Source organism: Hordeum vulgare, chromosome 6H (genome assembly GCF_904849725.1).
Source record: "Hordeum vulgare subsp. vulgare chromosome 6H, MorexV3_pseudomolecules_assembly, whole genome shotgun sequence".
NCBI classification, from domain to species: Eukaryota; Viridiplantae; Streptophyta; class Magnoliopsida; order Poales; family Poaceae; genus Hordeum; species Hordeum vulgare.
The window spans coordinates 202,779,891-202,799,445 of NC_058523.1; the positions used below are offsets into that span (position 1 = coordinate 202,779,891).

Below are 19,555 nucleotides of genomic sequence, written 5' to 3' on the forward strand. Positions count from 1 at the left end.
CTGGGAGGCAGGACCAGAAGTTCTCGAATTTGAAGCATCTCGGTCGCTTCGGCCCCTTGGCATCAGCAAGGAGGAGAGGGCAATGATCCGATAGCAACGAGGAGACAGCGTGCAGGACGGGGGAGTCAAACTGTATGTCCCAGTCTGTGTTGCAGAAGATCGAGTCCAGCTTGCACAATGTTGGATTTTGACGCTCGTTGCTCCAAGTGAAGCGCCTATTCTGCAGATGGATCTCCTTTAGCTCACAAGTGTCAAGCATGGCACGGAAGCAGTTTAGACGGGAGCTGTTGATGTTCCTATTGTTTTTATCTCGAGCTCTATAAATTTGGTTGAAATCTCCCATGGCGATCCACTTGGTACCACTGCTTGGCTTTTGAGAGATCAACTCGCTAAAGAATTCATCCTTTTTGGTGGAGGCCATTGGGCCATAGACAGTGGTGATTTTGAAAGTGGATTCTGGGTTGATGAAATTTACTGTTGCCGAGAGGCAGAACTCAGTTGCGTGAACATCGGATATGCGAACGACACTGTCATCCCAAAGCATTAGGATGCCCCCTCTTCACCCAGTTGTCGGCCGTTGAGCAAAGCCTCGGAGTCTGTTTCCGCCAAGGTATGTGGCGACGTACTGGTCAACGTTCTCCATCTTGGTCTCTTGTAGGCAAACCAGGTGGCATGAGGTGGAGGTGATTGTCTCGCGCACCGTCGGGTGGCTATTTGGGTCATTCAACCCTCTCACGTTCCAGCACAAGAAGTTAACTGTTGTAGCTATCACCTGGAAACTGGGGTTCTTCTCGCAACAAGGCCGCATGGAGCAAGTAAGATGTCGTAGGCCATCATGCATGTGTAACAACGGAAGGCCACAGTAGTGTGCGATCAATGCGCGCGTGCAGTTGATTGAGGCTGCTTGAGGAGCACACAGGAGTGTTGAGGAAACTGGGGTGATACACCCTTCATTAAGCAACGACAACGGCGAACAACAAGGATCACACGGGTTGCTAGGGAACCACACTCGTCCGTGGAGCAGCAGGAATGGAACCAGCTACACATACTACTAGTACTATTAGGGGATACAATCTATGTGCTAACATTGGAAACTAAAAATCGTGCTAGGGAACCACACTCGTCCGTGGAGCGGCAGGAATGGAACCAGCTACACATACTACTAGTACTATTAGGGGATACAATCTATGTGCTAACATTGGAAACTAAAAATCTACGGTGTTGACTGGGGCTAGGCAGTCCTCCCCTGTTGCAGCAGCCGTAACCACCTCGTGGTCCATTGTAGCCTCGCCACCGCAGCTGATCAGGACGTAATAAATATCAACGTTTCGGAAAACAACGTGGCTTTTTGAGGGTGGCTCCTTACGTGAAACCTCCATCACTCACATGCCTCGCACAGGCTTGGGTATAAGAAACTGCCGATTCAAGCATGGCTCGAGAGCCAGGCCCAAAGATGTTTTAAAGTTCATGCGATGCAGATCCAATAATGTATGCTCGCAATCAATCAATATGTTTCTTTTCGTACGGGTCTGGTTGGGCCTTAAGCGGACAACCAAACGCACCCTATGCGGTTTCTAGGCGCTGCTTCTTATTCTGGTGTCAGGTGAGGCCATATGTCGTTTTATTTTATTTCCAGTTCCAGGTGTCTCGTATGTACTCCACTTATGTCAAAAAACTCTGATGGCTTGTAGAATCGCCATGTTGAACCTCCCTACCAGGGAACGTTTCCAAGTTATCTTTTCGGCTTTGTACCTAGAACCTCCCTACCAGGGAACGTTCCCAAGTTATCTTTTCCAAGAAAATAATGAAGTGCAGGAAATCCAGGTTTAAAACTGATATTAAACAAAGCAATCTAGAGGCACAGGAAAACATGACAATTCTGATTGCTTACTTTTCTCCACAAATATAATGTCACCTCTGATTGGAAGAAAAAAAAATGAGCCTAGGGACTATATTATCACACATCAATACATCATGACACCAAAAGAAGGCATGGAATATGACTATCCCATTGTCAAAATGTGATAAAATAGAGTGCATTTTATCAAAGAGATAACTGAAAGTATTAATATGCATTCATAGAGATTGAGATGCCAAGTAACATCTGCATACATGATATACAAGACAGCATGTGATAAATATAAGCCTGCACTTTTTGCAGACATAAAAAACTTTTGGCTTCCTTTTTTTCTTTCCATTTTCTGTTTTAAACCAACAAAAATTAAGACCCTATCTTTGTGGTGAATTCTGATTCTCAGAATCACCCCCACCCCGCTCCAAATACAGAACTGAACAATTATTTACCATGGCACAGAGCACTTCGTGTTGCACCACATTTTCTTCACTTGGAACTAACACACTACGCTTTCGTCAGCACCACCTTCGTGCTGCTGCAGATAGTTCTCACAATTTTCACAAAAGGATGTGCAGAACCTTTGTCCATACGCATCCATACTCCAGAGATCTTGAATACATCTCCACGGGCTTCAACATGAAAAACTTGGTCCACTTAGTAGCATAAATACTTATATTTTTCTTCTTTTTTCCGTTTATCCAGATATTTGTCTCACAAATTGTCAGAGGCTTTCTGTAACAAGTAACCGCTGTAATTTCTTTAGAGGTGACAAGAGCTGGGAGAACGATGGTCGTTTGCTTGGATCGCTGCACCAAAGATCGTTGAGGTCACTGTCAGTGAGGCAAGTAGCAGATAAAAAGAGAGAATAAAAATTGAGAAAAATGGACATATTATTTGAAAAATGATCTGTCATCTTACTTGTCCCAGCATGAAGATATTATGCTAGCCACCAGTGGATCAACCTCTTTGGGAATGTCTAGTCGTTTGTTCTGGAACCCAACTGCTCCAACGACTTGCATTGGATTCAGCCCGCTCCAAGGTACACACAGCGTTGCTAATTCCCATAGGATTACTCCAAAACTGTAGACATCACACCTGATGCCAGCATTCAATTTTCTATCAGCACAAAAGCATGGCAGGAACAGGAGAAGAGCAACGTGACTTAGGAAAACTAATGAACTCACATCTCATTAGCTGGCTCATTACGCAGGACCTCTGGTGCCATCCACTCCGGCTGTAGGCCAACAGGAAATACAGTCACGATAAGTTATTTACAGAAGATACACACCAGCAGAACAAGGAAAATGTAGGAGGCAATATGCCATTTGTCAGACAGAACCAATGAATCAGGAAATGATTCTAGATGAACGGAGTATCGCACAAGAGCCAAACATAACAAAACAAAAGAATAAATAAAAAGATCAAGGATATTACTGTTCCAGCTGTCGACTTGGAGGAAAGAAAAGTGTTATGCTTCAACCTTGACATCCCAAAATCTGACACCTGCATGGTAAAATACATATGTACTCTGTCAATAAAGGAAGGATAGGATAGACATTAATTCCTGCAATAAAACTGTTATTACTCTGCGGTTGTTCAGTACCGTACTGCTAAGTTTCAGTTAAACCAACTTCAGCTCGACTATATAACCAACAATTTGCGCATTTAATAATAGTATAAAGGTACATACAAGATGACCAGTGCATCTCTTGCTCCAAGATAACAAACCCTAAATATTTTAGGTGCTGCATCCCTCTGATATTGTTTCATAAGTTCTTAAACAGCAACCTAGCAAAAATACTGCTTGGCTATATTCAGACTAAACTCTGAAGCATTAATCTTAGCCTCCATTTCGTCTGCACCTTCTCATTATAGTTATGCTCATTTAATGCAAGTGCAGCATCCCATTTTGACTCCTAGCTAAGAATACCCAAATGTTCATTAAACAACTCGGTATCACCCAAGCAGATCACTGTGTCACCAACAAGCCTATATACTACCTCCGTCCGAAAATATTTGTCCTAGAGATGAATGTATCTAGACTTATTTTAATTGTAGATACATCCATTATATGCATTTTTAGGACAAGTATTTTCGGACGGAGGGAGTATTAAATACTCCTGAGAATGTGCACTCTCACCTTTTGATATACCACTCTTATCATTTCTAATATACTTTATTAGTTAAATATAAGATATCCCACTCTAGTAGCATAAAAAATATCACCGGGCCCTTAAATTTTAAAATATATCCTTGATATACATAAAAGCAGTATAAGCGCAAATTATATAAAAATAGACTCAAATTAAAATTTCCATAGAACTCACTTGGCAGTATATCTAGTAATTACAAATGGAGTTTATTTAAAATCATATGAAAGTATAACAGACATGTATATATGGTACATGAGGAGTGGGAGTGTTATGACCGGTACAACGTACCAACGGAGGAGGCCCAATGGGCAGGGTTAATTACGGGCTTAGCCCAAGTTATCTTACCTATCTTAGAAGTCCAAGTTATATTAGAGTCCAAGTTATATTAGAGTCCAAGTTAGAGTCCAAGTTATCTAGGGTTTAGTGGAGGCTGTCCTCCTTTATAAACACATGTACCCCTTCGATATTAATCAGACAATAAACAGTATATTCTGTTGTCGTCTCCCTCAGGAGACGAGAGCCCCAAACCCTAGCCGCCTCTCTCTCTCTCTCACGCCGCGACGGCGCCCAACCGCCGGCGCCGGCGTCCCCAACCTCGCAGCCCGCACTTCCACCCCTACAACCTACGTCCGAGACCTGGTAGAACCCTAGCCTCTACCAATTTGGTATCAGGTAGCTTGGGTTCGATGAGTTTGTCGGACCTTCCCACCACCACCGCCGCCGCCGCCACCGCCTTCCCCGCCACCTCACAGCAGCAGCCGCCGCCGCACCACTCACCGCCGCCGGCCACCTCAGGCCCGGCCGCCTCCGGTCCCGCGGCCCTGGCGGCCGAACCCGCTCCCGTCCTCTCCCCGGCGGAGATGTCCTCGGCGATCCGCGACCTCAACCTGGCGGTCTCGAACCTCCGGACTCTCCTCCAGGCTCCGTACGCAACCCCGCCACCACCGCCTCCGCCGGCGGCGCCCTTCGCGCCACCGCCCCCGACGACTGTCGTGCCCCAGGGCCTGCCGATCACCCAGGTCCGGTGGCCGCCGTCGCCGTCCCCGCTACCGACGTGGATGGACACGCTGACCTACACGACGGCGCCACTACAGCCGACGGTGTTGCAGCCACCCGCCCCCACCTTCGGGGGGTTCGGCGGGTACACTGATCCGTACGCCGGGAGCTCCGTGGTGCCGCAACACTCTCCTTCCGCCGCGCTGGGCCGTCACGAGGGCACCTACGCGGCCTCGCCACACGTGCAGCAGCCACCCCGCTTCACCAAGCTGGAGTTCGCCACCTACGACGGCACCGTCGACCCCCTGAACTGGCTCAATCAGTGCGACCAGTTTTTCAGGGGGCAGCGGACCATGGCGTCCGACCGCACGTGGATCGCCTCCTACCACCTCCGTGGCGCCGCCCAGACTTGGTACTACGCCCTCGAGCAGGACGAGGGCGGGATGCCTTCATGGGAGCACTTTCGCGACCTGTGTCTCCTCCGGTTCGGCCCCCCCATACGTGGGAGCCGCTTGGCCGAGCTCGGTCGCCTTCCCTTCACCACCTCGGTGCAGGACTTCGCCGACCGCTTCCAGACGTTGGCCTGCCATGCGCCTGACATCACGGCTCGCCAACGCGCCGACCTCTTCGTCGGCGGCCTTCCCGACCACATCTGCATCGACGTCGAGATGCGCGACCCCCAGGACCTGCAGACGGCCATGTATTACGCACGCGCGTACGAGCAGCGCGCCAACGCCCTGCAGCAGGCGTTCCCGGGCCACGGCACGCGTTCCCCAACCCGCCCCGCCCCGGCGGCCGCCACCCCGACACGCCCCGCCCTGCCGGCCGCTACGGCGGCTGCCCCCGCGCCGACACGCACCTTCCGGCGCTTGACATCGGCCGAGCAGCTCGAGCGGCGCCGCAAGGGCCTGTGCTTCAACTGCGACGAGCCGTATGCGTCGGGTCATACGTGCGCCCGCCTGTTCTACTTGGAGACCGTCGACGACGCGGAGGTGGAGGCCCTCACCGCGGAGCTCGACGCCACCACACTCTACGAGGCCGGTCGACGCGACCGCCTTCGTCGTCTCCCTTCATGCCATGGCTGGCATCAAGACGGCAAAGACGATGCTGCTTCCGGTGACGATCAACGGGGAGCGTCTAACCGCGCTCGTGGACACGGGTTCGACGCACAACTTCCTGTCCGGGGACGCCATGCGCCGCCTCGCACTCCAACCGGCGGGCTCGGAGAAGTTCAGCGTCACCGTCGCCAACGGGGACCGCCTTGCTTGCCAAGGGGTGGCGCGGCAGGTTCCCGTCCTCATCGGCGACGAGCCGTTCTCCATCGACTGCGTCGGCATCGACCTGGGCTGCTACGACTTCATCCTCGGCATCGACTTCCTGTCCACTCTCGGCCCCATCCTTTGGGACCTCGATGTGCTGTCCCTCATCTTCTGGCGTGAGGGCGGCCGTCGCGTTCAGTGGACAGGCATCGGCGGCTCCGGCGCCGTGACTCCACAGCTCCAGTTGATGGCGTCCGCACTGGACGAGGCGCATCCCCTCCTGGCCGACCTCCTGCAGCAGCACAGCGACATCTTCGACGAGCCACAGGGCCTCCCTCCCGTGCGGCCCTGTGACCACCGCATCCACCTGCTGCCGGACACGGCACCTGTAGCCGTGCGTCTGTACCGGTACCCTCAGCTGCAGAAAGACGAGCTCGAGCGTCAGGTGGCGGTCATGCTCGCGCAGGGCATCATCCGGATTTCGACATCGCCGTTCTCCGCCCCGGTGCTCCTTGTGCGCAAGTCCGACGGCACATGGCGCTTCTGCATCGACTACCGCGCCCTCAACGCCCTGACGTCCAAGGACAAGTTCCCCATCCCCGTCGTGGATGAGCTCTTGGACGAGCTACACGGAGCGCGCTTCTTCACCAAGCTCGACCTTCGCTCGGGCTACCATCAGGTGCGCATGCACCCTGACGACATCGAGAAGACGGCGTTCCGCACTCACCATGGCCACTTCGAGTTCCTGGTGATGCCGTTCGGCCTCTCCAACGCGCCGGCGACCTTCCAGGCCCTGATGAACGACGTGCTCAGCCCATACTTGCGCCGCTTTGTGCTTGTTTTCTTTGATGACATTCTCATCTACAGTGCATCTTGGGCGGAGCATCTACAACATGTGGCCATCATCTTCAACGAGCTTCGAGCGCATCGTCTTCACCTCAAGCGCTCGAAGTGCTCGTTCGGCACGACCTCCGTCGCGTACCTGGGGCACGTCATCTCGGCGGACGGGGTAGCGATGGACGCGGACAAGGTCGCCGCCGTCGCCACGTGGCCGATCCCGCGGTCACCGCGGGCGCTCCGCGGCTTCTTGGGCCTCGCCGGCTACCACCGGAAGTACATCCGGGACATCAGCCTCATCGCCGCGCCACTGACGCGTCTCCTTCGACGCGACGCCTTCTCCTGGGACGAGGAGGCGACTACGGCATTCCAGGCTCTCCAGCAGGCGCTCACGACAGGACCCGTCCTCCAGATGCCGGACTTTGATATGCCGTTCATCGTGGACTGCGACGCCTCTGGCATCGGCTTCGGCGCCGTCCTTCACCAGGGCGAGGGACCGCTCGCCTTCTTCAGCCGCCCCTTCGCCACTCGCCAATACAAGCTCGCGGCCTACGAGCGCGAGCTTATTGGGTTGGTTCAGGCGGTGCGCCACTAGCGGCCTTATCTTTGGGGCCGGTCATTCCGTGTGCGCACGGACCACTACAGCCTCAAGTTCTTGCTGGACCAGCGCCTCTCCACAGTTCCGCAACACCAGTGGATCAGCAAGCTCTTTGGCTTCGACTTCACTGTTGAGTACCGCCCCGGCCGTCTCAACACGGTCGCCGACGCCTTGTCCCGCCGCGACACTGAGGATGTCGCGGACGACGTCGCCATGGCTGGCACTATCATGTGCATTCGCTCCGGGCCATCTTTCGCCTTCATCAACGACATTCGCCGGGCAACTTCGACGGTCGTGGACGCCCAGGGCCTGCGCCAGCGCCTTGACGCCGGCGAGCTGGACGCGCCCTGGCGCTTGGACGAGGGGCTACTCCTACATGGCCGCCGCATCTTCGTGCCCGACCATGGCGACCTGCGCCACCAGGTCCTGACCTTGGCGCACTCTGCAGGGCACGAGGGCGTGCAGAAGACTCTCCATCGTCTCCGTGCTGATTTTTACATCCCCGGTGATGGCGCGATGGTCCGCGACTGGGTGCGGTCGTGCGTGACATGCCAGCGGAACAAGACGGAGACACTACGACCCGCGGGTCTATTGCAGCCGCTGGACGTACCCTCCCAGGTGTGGGCGGATATTTCCATGGACTTCATCGAGGGCCTTCCCAAGGTGGGCGGCAAATCCGTCATCCTCACGGTGGTTGACCGCTTCTCCAAGTACGCGCACTTCATCGCCCTGGGTCATCCATATACAGCCGCCTCCGTGGCGCGGGCCTTCTTCGACGGCATCGTCCGCCTCCACGGTTTTCCGTCGTCCATCGTCAGCGATCGTGATCCCGTGTTCACGGGACATGTCTGGCGGGATCTCTTTCGACTGGCGGGCGTGAAGCTCCGCATGAGCACGGCGTTCCACCCTCAGACAGACGGCCAATCGAGGTGGTCAACAAGGTGATCGCCATGTACCTGCGCTGTGTTACTGGTGATCGTCCACGAGCTTGGGTGGACTGGTTGGCGTGGGCGGAGTACTGCTACAACACCTCCTATCACTCCGCCCTGCGCACCACGCCTTTCGAGGTGGTCTACGGGCGCCCACCTCCGGCAATGCTCCCTTACGAGCCTGGGACGGCTCGGTCCGAGACGGCGGGCGACTTACTCCGCACCCGCGACGACATTCTGGCTGAGGCACGCCAGCGTCTTCTCCAAGCACAGCAGCTGGCTCGGAAGTACTACGATGCTCATCATCGCAAGGCGGAGTTCGCGGTGGGCGATTGGGTGTGGCTGCGCCTCCTCCACAGGACCACGCAGTCTCTGGACCCGCGCTCCAAGCGCAAATTGGGACCTCGCTACGCCGGTCCCTTTCGTGTGCTGGAGCGTGTCGGCACACTCGCATACCGCTTGGAGCTGCCAGCTGGTTCTCGCCTCCACGACGTCTTCCATGTCGGCTTACTGAAGGCCTACCGCGGGGACCCTCCTGCAGCGACACCGGCCCTTCCTCCTACTTCGGATGGCCGCCTCCTTCCAGCTTCCGCACAGGTGGCGAAGGTGCTACAGGCGCAGCAGCGTCGCGGCGTCTGGCATGTCTTGGTACAATGGACCGGCCTGCCAGAGGAGGAAGCGACTTGGGAGAAGCTCGACGATTTCCGCCAGCAGTTTCCAGATGTTCAGCTCGAGGACGAGCTGTTTGAGAAGGCGGGGAGAGATGTTATGACCGGTACAACGTACCAACGGAGGAGGCCCAATGGGCAGGGTTAATTACGGGCTTAGCCCAAGTTATCTTACCTATCTTAGAAGTCCAAGTTATCTAGGGTTTAGTGGAGGTTGTCCTCCTTTATAAACACATGTACCCCTTCGATATTAATCAGACAATAAACAGTATATTTTGTTGTCGTCTCCCTCAGGAGACGAGAGCCCCAAACCCTAGCCGCCTCTCTCTCTCTCACGCCGCGACGGCGCCCAACCGCCGGCGCCGGCGTCCCCAACCTCGCAGCCCGCACTTCCACCCCTACAACCTACGTCCGAGACCTGGTAGAACCCTAGCCTCTACCAGGGAGACTGGGAGTACATATACCAGGAGTACGGAACCATTTCCTATTAAATATATAAACAAGGACATGCAATCCAGAGATCTATGTAAAAACGAGTAGGTTCATGTTTTTTTCTAAAGCAACATCATACCACCTTTAGACACCCCTTGATTCATCAGTGGGCAGCTAATGGTACAAATGTTTATTAAAGGTGAAAGTGGACTTACAAGTTACAATAAAACTAGCATGCCCATTCATTAAATGAAAGAGGATTGTGAAGAAGAGAATCACCTTAACGACCCAATTTTTATCCACTAAAAGATTTGGTGATTTCAAATCACGATGTACAATAGTAGGATGGCTAGTGTGCAAGTAATTCATTCCTTTTGCCTGAAAGAATGAAATAAATATCAACTGACTGACAAAACAAGCCACGACAGATGACTGCAAACAAAGCAACTAGCCAAAGCTTACCACATCAAGTGCCATCTTTAACCTTCGCGTTTCATCAACTTTGCTATTTGGCCGATGCAGAAGGCGATATAGGCTCCCTCTGGCAAAAATAAAGTACATCATATTTGCTATAACTTGGAAGGCATTTTTTTATTTGAAAAGAGGGAGCTGCAGAAACCTTGGAAGGTATTCGGTTAATATAGAGAGATTTGGAGGTTGCGTCACATATCCCAAGAAAAGAACTACATTGGGGTGTCTTAGCCTTGACATGATTCGCACCTAAAAGATAAGGAACTAATACACACTTAGTTGACGCACAGGTTCGATAATAGCGATACCTAACTGTAAGGGAGACGCAAAAGTGAACTTACTTCACATTTGAATTGCTCCAGTGCAACACCTGATAAATCCTGGTCAAGGAATTTCTTTACAGCAACCTCCTGGGATAAATGAGGACAGTACATTAGGAGAGCAGGAATCAAAAACAAATTAGCAATTGAGTTCCACTGTAAGTCTTCCTCTTCTGACTTGGTGGATTTCTAAAATTGGATCTGAGTTTTCCAATTGGTTAACTTTTAAGGCTTATTTCAATCTTGTTAATTGGTTAGCTTTTAGTAACAGCATGCATAGAATATCACTGCTAGAGACAACTTGTTTTAACTTGAGACGACTAGTTTTAACTTGAGACAACTAGTTTTAACTTCATGTAACCATGACGGCATGACCCACTATAAATAACACAGTTTTACTATCAAATACTCCCTCTGTTCCTAAATATAAGTCTTTTTAGAGATTCCACTACGGACTACATACGGCATATAGTCCGTGGTGGAATCTCTAAAAAGACTTATATTTAGGAACGGAGGGAGTACGCATTAAACTGAATATGAAGTGCATAGAGACAACTGATTTGCACAAGAAACGTCTTCGTCGACATTAGCAACCCACTGCATAATATGTCAAAACTGAAAATTCCTAGCAAAAGTATGGATATGCAAGTTCACTATGAATATGAGACTTACCGTGCCATTCCAATCTGCATGATAAACTTCCCCGTATGAACCTACGGAGAAAAATGTAAGTTCATTGAATGGAGAATACAATAACGAAAAAGAGAGGACCAACACAGCTGATTGCAGAAGCGTAACACGACAGTTAGCTAAGTCCACTATGCTAGAAGATACTTCAATGGAACTGCATAACAAGATCCCGCTAATTCATTATTACTCCCCATGATACTTAAAAAGTGCAGATTTGTCTTTACCTATCAAAGTCTCAATGATTAAATTTCCAACAAATAAGCAATTTCAGAGTTGAAACATCAGAGCCTGACATTCCAATATTCCTTTTTAACTTCATAGAGTTTTACCAGCAGGAAAAAACACAACACATTCAGTTTTGCCACACATATGTTCCTGTGGGCTAATTTCCATTTAAGAAACTTAATGCTGCATGTTTCCTTAACTTCCTTCTAAATCTAAACTAACCATTAACTGCCTTATCAGAAGGACAAGGATTGGGAATTTACAAGCATACCTAGACCAATGCGCTCTCCTATATGAAGATCTTCCCATGATATTTCATATTCAGCAACATCATCCATAACAGAGCTGATTGTTTTCGTACTAGAACAGCTCAACTTGTCCAAATTCGCACTGCTACTTCCTGACATGTTTGCCAAAGAATCTTCAGCAACCCTTTCACCCTCAGTTGAAATAGTATCCAAACTTCTGATAGTTGCTTCTGTATTTTCTACAGGGTATTGTACATCTTCACGAGGTGGCAAGGCAATCTTGGGTAAAGAATCTTCAGCTACAGAACATTCTGGTGAATTTTGACCTGTTTGAGCAACTAGCATCCATCCAGGAATTTCTTTAACTTCAGGAGAAGAGTTTTTGCCCATCTCTGTTGTATTGCCAGAATTATGACTATTTTGACATGATAACAAACCAGATGGTAGCAAAGCACCACCCTCCAGCAGCAAGTCATGCAAATTTTGTGCGAACTGTGGGTCCACTACTCCAGGAACTAAATACTTGGAAGTGTCATTCACTTTATTCTGCTGAGAAACACTGCCTTTAATGTTGAATTCATCAAATTGGCCTTCGTCGGAGATAATGTGTTGTTTAAGTGGGTTCTCTGTGTGACATGTATCTTCCAAATGTGGAGTTCGAAGTGCTAGGACAGAATTACGATCAGATGAACTTCCCCCCATGTCACTTTTACTCTCATATACACCACTAACCTGCTCAAGAGCTATGCATAGTTCTGCAACACTCTCTTCAATGGCGTCACTGCTCAGTTGACTATTGTTGGAGTCCTGAAATTGACTGACAGAAATCTCTGAAGGTATTAAGGTGCCTGGAGCTCCCATTAAGTCGACAATATATTCAGCACTGCAAAAGCCCCATAAGATTGTTTTTGTACGTCAATAGATTAAATATACTAAAGATCAAATACGAAAAGATAGTTAGAAATAATACAAGGAACAGACCTGTCAAAGTCGATTTTAACAAAGTTAATAGCACCTTCATCTGTTCCAGTATAACATATTCCTTTGACAAGCTTGCATGGGAGATTAACTCGGTCAGCTAGTACCTGAAACCATTTTGATGAGTTGTTTTCTTGCTCAGGGGATCCTACTGAATAGCAAAACTTTCCACTACAGAAGGCAATAAAAAAACTAAATGAATAATCTTACGGCATCTACTACATGTATGGTGCAGCAAATCCATGATCCAGAATTGCAGCCCTTTTAAACTATGCATCTGGTGCAGCAGATCCATGAATCAACGAAGCATAGCAAACTACGATAACTACTTTATTCGACTACCATAACTTCTTCACTAGTTATCTTGGTTGTTAGGCAACTAATCTTCAAAAGTAAATACTCTAAACAGCAGTTACACAATACAAACTATGCGATGTGACTGGGAATTATTAGCATCAACCAATTCCACATTTGCTACAGTCGAGATATAATGTAATGTGGTACGTTATCGGTCACATGAACACAGGACACTTGCAGAGGTACTAACCTTAAAAAGCAGAGATCTGTGGCGCGAGAGCCCAATTCCAAGTGAACCAAGAGGAAGGGCAATACTGTTTAGCCCAGCACAGAGCTGCCGGCTCTTTGTGGACCATTCCCTGTTCATCGCATCAGCATCCTCCACCACACCACCCATGGCATCAACTACTAGGCTAGCTATCTTCTGTACAAGCTCAGCTGACGCAATTCCACCGCGTTCTGCCCTACTTTGTGCAGCAATCGCAATTGCTGTCCCCTCAAGGCGCTTCAACGTGGGATCACGCTCCCGGTTCACCAAAATGGCGACATAAGCGACATCTCGCCCTACAGGGATCGCCCTGAGGCTGCTCAAGGATGGGAATTTGACCTGGAATCCCGGATCCATGGGTGCGCCACAGACGTCGTAGAACCCATCGGAGAGCTTCTCATCGTAGTTGACGACGTTGTGGTTCCAGTAGCGGGCGGAGAGGGCCTCCATGGTGGTCCGGTCCCCAGGCGCGGCTGCCGGGCCACCCAGGCTGATGCGCTCGGCCGCGCGCATCTGAACGGAGTCCGGATCGACGAGCCCCGCGGGATCCGACGCCGAGATCGCGAGGGCGAGCCGCACGTGGTACTCCTCCTCCAAGCGCGTCATGGTCGTCTCCACCCCCATCCCCGTCGGCTCCTCGGGCGCCGCAGCAGCCGGGGCGGGCAGCGGAAGTTCGGCAACAGCCGCGGCGGCCACGACCGGCGGCGGCAGAGGCGAGTGGGCCGAGCGCCGTTGCCGCGGGCGGTGGTGGTCGGGGGACGGGGTCGCCGCAGTGGCCCCGCCGGCGCTGGCGTTGCCAGCGCCGGCGCCGGAGAGGTGGAGCTTGCGGAGGAGGTGCTTCATGCGTGACATGTCCGGCGGCAGCGAGGGGGCATCCGGCGCGGCGAGGGTTTCGAGGAGCCTCTTCTTCTTCCTCCTCCTCGATCCAATCCAACACGGCTAGCTAGCTAGCTAGCTAATCCGCGGGCGGAGCTATTAAAAATCTGCTACTTACTCATAGATCCATCCAATTGCGGGGTACTATTCCTCCCCACGAAATATTCTATCGCGCCCAGTTGCCCTGGGCGATATATTCGTTGCTTCGCTTCGCCTTCGCCTCCTCGCGGTGAAGCCTCGAAGACGGCAGCAGTACTATCTTCCCCTCCTTTTCTTTTCCCTTTTCTTCCTCCTACTGGCTACTAGTACTGGCGTGGTAGTCGGGTGGGGTGAGGGTAGCGATAAAATGCTACTGAAATGGTAACGTGCGGTCTCCCGTTTCAGGGCAGAGCTACCCAGGGAGAAGGAAGGTGAAGTTGGTTAAGTGTCTCTTTGGTTCCAAATAAATCAACAACTTATAAATTGAAAAGTGTATTGAGATAATATTTTGGTGTATTATACATCTTTTGATAATACTCCCTCCGTCCCAAAATAAGTGTCTTAAGCTTAGTACAATTTTGTACTAGAGCTAGTATAAAGTTGAGACGGTTATTTTGGGACAGAGGGAGTAGGATTTAAATAAAATATTTAAGGCAAAACATCTTTCCTAATTTGAGGACATGTAGTACAAATCTTAATTCAGGAGTTTTTGAAAATGTAAAATAAATAAATTCTTTTTGGCCAAAATAATACTCCTAGTTGGTAAAAAATAGTTTCATGTTCAATACACATGGTATGGTCATTGGGCAAAGATTTGGAGCAAGGAGATTGGTATAGAGAGAAGGGAGAACCTTTGTGATTTAGAGCATGGTCAAGCAAGCAAGCAAACAACAATCAAGTCAAGCATCAAAAGCACACACAAAAAATATTTGGTCCTAATTTTTGAGCTATGTTAATTTAGTCAGGAAAGGCAAAACATAGAGTGTGACAGACCTACTCGCCTTACAAGAATCTCGCCCCGGAGATTTCTAGGCTAGACGTTGAAGAGATACAAAAATCCAGGTCTGATGTAAACCCTAGGTGTGATAAATTTTGAATTACTACTCTCCCTCCCTCCTATATATAGAGAGGGGTTTGGGAGGACTGCACACACCTCCACACCCCTCCAAGGCGCAGCCCTACCTCTCCCTCTTCTCCTCCTTCACGGTGCTTGGCGAAGCCCTGTCGGAGAACTGCATAGCTCCACCGTTACCTCTCGTCGTGCTGCTGGAGCTCTTCCTCAACTTCTCCTCTCTCCTTGCTGGATCAAGGTGAAGGAGACGTCACCGGGCTGCACGTGTGTTGAACGTGGAGGCGCCGTTGTTTGCTGCTTAGATTGGAATCTTTCACGATCTGAGTCGCTGCGAGTACGACTCCATCAACCGCGTTCATATTAACGCTTTCGCTTAGCGATCTTCAAAGGTATGAAGATGCTCTACAACCCCACTCGTTGCTGGTTTCTCCTAGATAGATCATGGTATGACGTAGGAATTTTTTTGAATTACTACTACGTTACCCAACAGTGGTATCAGAGCCAGGTTCTATGCGTAGATTCCATGCACGGGTAGAACACAAAAGTGTGGGCGATGATTTTGTCAATTGCTTGCCGTTACTAGTCCAATATTTTTTCGGCGGTATTGTGGGATGAAGCGACTCATACCGACTTTACACGTACGCTTATGTGAGACTGGTTCCACCGCCTCACATGCACTTGTTGCATAAGGTGGCTAGCGGGTGTCTGTCTCTCCCACTTTAGTCGAATTGAATTTGATGAAAAGGGTCCTTATGAAGGGTAAATAGCATTGGCATATCAACGTTGTGGATGTGACATAGGTAAGAAACGTTCTTGCGAGAAACCCATAGCAGCCAAGTAAAACTTGCAACAACAATTAGAGGACGTCTAACTTGTTTTTGGAGGGTATGTTATGTGATGTGATATGGCCCAAAAGGATGTGATGATATATATGTGATGTATGAAATTGATCATGTTTTTGTAATAGGATTCACGACTTGCATGCCGATGAGTATGACAACCGACAGGAGCCATAGGAGTTGTCTTAATTTATTGTATGAGATGCAACGCCATGTGATTACTTTACTTTGCTAACCGTTAGCCGTAGTAGTAGAAGTAATAGTTGGCGAGATGACTTCATGGAGACATAGTGATGGAGATCATCATGCCGGTGACAATGATGATCATGCCGCGCCCGAAGATGGAGATCAAAGGCGCAAGATGATAATGGCCATATCATGTCACTATATGATTGCATGTGATGTTTATCATGTTTTTCATCTTATTGCTTAGAACGACGATAGCAAAGATAAGATGATCCCTCATCAAATTTCGAGATAAGTATTCCCCTAAGTGTGCACCATTGTGAAGGATCGTTGTATCGAATCACCACGTGATGATCGGGTGTGATAGATTCTAACGTTCGCATACAACTGGTGTAAGCCAGATTTAAACATGCAAAACACTTAGGTTTACTCGACGAGCCTAGCATGTACAGACATGGCCTCGGAATACGAGAGATCGAAAGGTCGAACATAAGTCGTATGGATGATACGATCAGCATGGAGAGGCTCACCATTGATGACTAGTTCGTCTCACGTGATGACCGGACATGGGCTGGTCGATATGGATCATGTATCACTTGGATGACGAGAGGGATGTCTATCTAAGTGGGAGTTCATTATATAATTTGATTAGATGAACTTAATTATCATGAACTTAGTCTAAAAATGTCTTTACAACTATTGTAGATCCAATGGCCAACGCACATGTCAACTTCAATTTCAACGCGTTCCTAGAGAAAACCAAGCTAAAAGACGATGGTAGCAACTATGCGGAATGGGCTCCTAACTTAAAGCTCATCCTCACTGCTTCCAAGAAGGCATATGTCCTTGATGCACCGCTAGGTGACCCTCCCGTTCTCGTGGCAGCCCAGGACGTTATGAACACCTGGCACTCGCGTAGTGATGACTACTCTCTAGTTCAGTGCAGCATGCTTTACAGTTTAGAACCGGGGCTTGAAAGGCGTTTTGAGCAACATGGAGCATATGAAATGTTCCAAGAGCTGAAACTAGTTTTCCAAGCTCATGCCCGGGTCAAGAGATATGAGGTCTCCGACAAGTTCTTCTGTTGTAAGATGGAGGAAAATAGTTCTGTCAGTGAGCACATACTCAGAATGTCTGGGTTGCGCAACCGCTTGACTCAGCTGTGAGTTGAACTTCTGGATGACGCGGTTCTTGACAGAATCCTCTAGTCGCTTCCACTTAGCTATAAGGTCTTTGTGATTAACTACAACATGCAAGGGATGGAGAAGACCATTCTCGAGTTGTATTCAATGCTGAAATCTGTGGAGGTGGAAATCAAGAAAGAACATCAAGTGTTGATGGTGAATAAGACCACCAGTTTCAAGAAAGTCAAGGGTAAAAAGAACTTCAAGAAGTACGGCAAAGCAGTTGCCTCGCCCGGCAAACCAGTTGCCGGGAAGAAGCCAAAGAAATGTCCCAAGCCTGAGACTGAGTGCTATTATTGCAAGAGGACCGGGCACTGGAAGCGGAACTGCCCCAAGTACTTAGCGGATAAGAAGGTCGGCAACGTCAAAGGTATATATGATATACATGTTATTGATATGTACCTTACCAGCGCTCGTAGTAGCTCATGGGTATTTGATACCGGTGTTGTTGCTCAAATTTGCAACTCAAAACAGGAACTACGGAATAAGTGGAGACTGGCAAAGGACGAGGTGACGATGCGCGTCGGGAATGGTTCCAAGGTCGACGTGATCGCCGTCGGCACGCTACCTCTACATCTACCTTAGGGATTAGTTTTAAACCTTAATAATTGTTATTTAGTATCACTTGGAGCATGAACATTGTATCGGGATCTTGCTTGATGCGAGATGGCTACTCATTTAAATCTGAGAATAATGGTTGTTCCATTTATATGAGTGATATGTTTATGGTCATGCCTCACTGGTCAATGGTTTATTCTTGATGAATCTCGAACGTGTTGTTAAACATATTCATAATGTGAGTACCAAAAGATGTAAGGTTGGTAATGGTAGTCCCACCGCCTTGGTTATATACGTGTCAAGCGCATGAAGAAACTCCATACAGATGGACTTTTGGAGTCACTTGATTTTGAATCATTTGACACATGCGAACCGTGCCTCATGGGCAAGATGACCAAGACTCCGTTCTCCGAAACAATGGAGCGAGCAACCAACTTATTGGAAATAATACATACCGATGTATGCGGTCCAATGAGCGTTGAGGCTCGCGGTGGCTATCGTTATGTTCTTACCCTCACTCATGACTTAAGCAGATATGGGTATGTCTACTTAATGAAACACAAGTCTGAAACCTTTGAAAGGTTCAAGGAATTTTAGAGTGAGGTAGAGAATCAACGTGACAAGAAAATAAAGTTCCTACGATCTGATCGTGGAGGAGAATATTTGAGTCACGAGTTTGGCACGCACTTAAGAAAATGTGGAATTGTTTCACGACTCACGCCGCCTGGCACACCTCAGTGTAATGGTGTGTCCGAACATCGTAATCGCACTCTATTGGATATGGTGCGATCTATGATGTCTCTTACTGATTTACCGCTATCATTTTGGGAATATGCATTGGAAACTGCCAAATTCACTTTAAATCAGGCATCGTCTAAATCCGTTGAGATGACACCGTATGAATTATGGTTTGGAAAGAAATGTAAGCTGTCGTTTCTGAAAGTTTGGGGCTGCGATGCTTATGTGAAGAAACTTCAACCTGAGAAACTCGAACCCAAAGCGGAAAATGCGTCTTCATAGGATACCATAAGGAAACTATTGGGTATACCTTCTATCTTAGATTCGAAGGTAAAATCGTTGTTGCCAAGAACGGATCCTTTCTAGAGAAATAGTTTCTCTCGAAAGAAGTAAGTGGGAGGAAAGTAGAACTTGATGAGGTAATTGTACCTCCCCTCGAACCAGAGAGTAGCGCAGCGCAGGAAAATGTTTCTGTGGAGCATGCACCGACTAGAGAAGAAGATAATGATGATGATCATGAATCTTCGGATCAAGTTCCTACTGAACCTCGAAGGTCCACAAGGACACGTTCCGCACCAGAGTGGTACGACAATCCTATCATGGAAATCATGTTGTTGGACAATAGTGAACCTTCGAACTATGAAGAAGCAATGGCGGGCCCGGATACAAACAAATGGCTTGAAGCCATGAAATCCGAGATAGGATCCATGTATGAGAACAAAGTATGGACTTTGGTGGACTTGCCCGATGATCGGCGAGCCATAGAAAATAAATGGATCTTTAAGAAGAAGACTGACGCGGATGGTAATGTGGCCATCTATAAGGCTCGACTTGTCGCTAAGGGTTATCGACAAGTTCAAGGAATTGGCTACAATGAGACTTTCTCACCCGTAGTGATG

General features: G+C 49.0%; 1 protein-coding gene across 1 annotated transcript; it reads right to left on the bottom strand.

Annotated features, from left to right (window-relative positions):
• Positions 1 to 2,053: 2,053 nt before the first annotated feature.
• On the bottom strand, positions 2,054 to 14,408 carry LOC123401002 (probable serine/threonine-protein kinase SIS8). The gene is made up of 12 exons (XM_045094718.1): positions 13,207 to 14,408; positions 12,663 to 12,766; positions 11,705 to 12,564; positions 11,191 to 11,231; positions 10,540 to 10,608; positions 10,347 to 10,447; positions 10,190 to 10,268; positions 10,007 to 10,105; positions 3,290 to 3,358; positions 3,040 to 3,089; positions 2,774 to 2,950; positions 2,054 to 2,661 (listed from the first exon to the last, which is right to left on the bottom strand). The coding sequence occupies exons 1-12, from the start codon at positions 14,074 to 14,076 to the stop codon at positions 2,577 to 2,579; spliced, it is 2,604 nt and encodes an 867-aa protein (XP_044950653.1). The 5' UTR covers positions 14,077 to 14,408; the 3' UTR covers positions 2,054 to 2,576.
• Between the last annotated feature and the right edge of the window lie 5,147 nt (positions 14,409 to 19,555).

Excerpts from the sequence above, each read along its gene's own strand:
- LOC123401002 (XM_045094718.1), bottom strand. The coding sequence starts at position 14,076 with ATGTCACGCATGAAGCACCTCCTCCGCAAGCTCCACCTCTCCGGCGCC. Across the intron at positions 12,565-12,662 it reads GTTAAAATCGACTTTGACAG|TGCTGAATATATTGTCGACT; the intron begins GTCTGTTCCTTG and ends GGGCTTTTGCAG. Across the intron at positions 3,090-3,289 it reads CCAAGTCGACAGCTGGAACA|CCGGAGTGGATGGCACCAGA; the intron begins GTAATATCCTTG and ends GTTGGCCTACAG.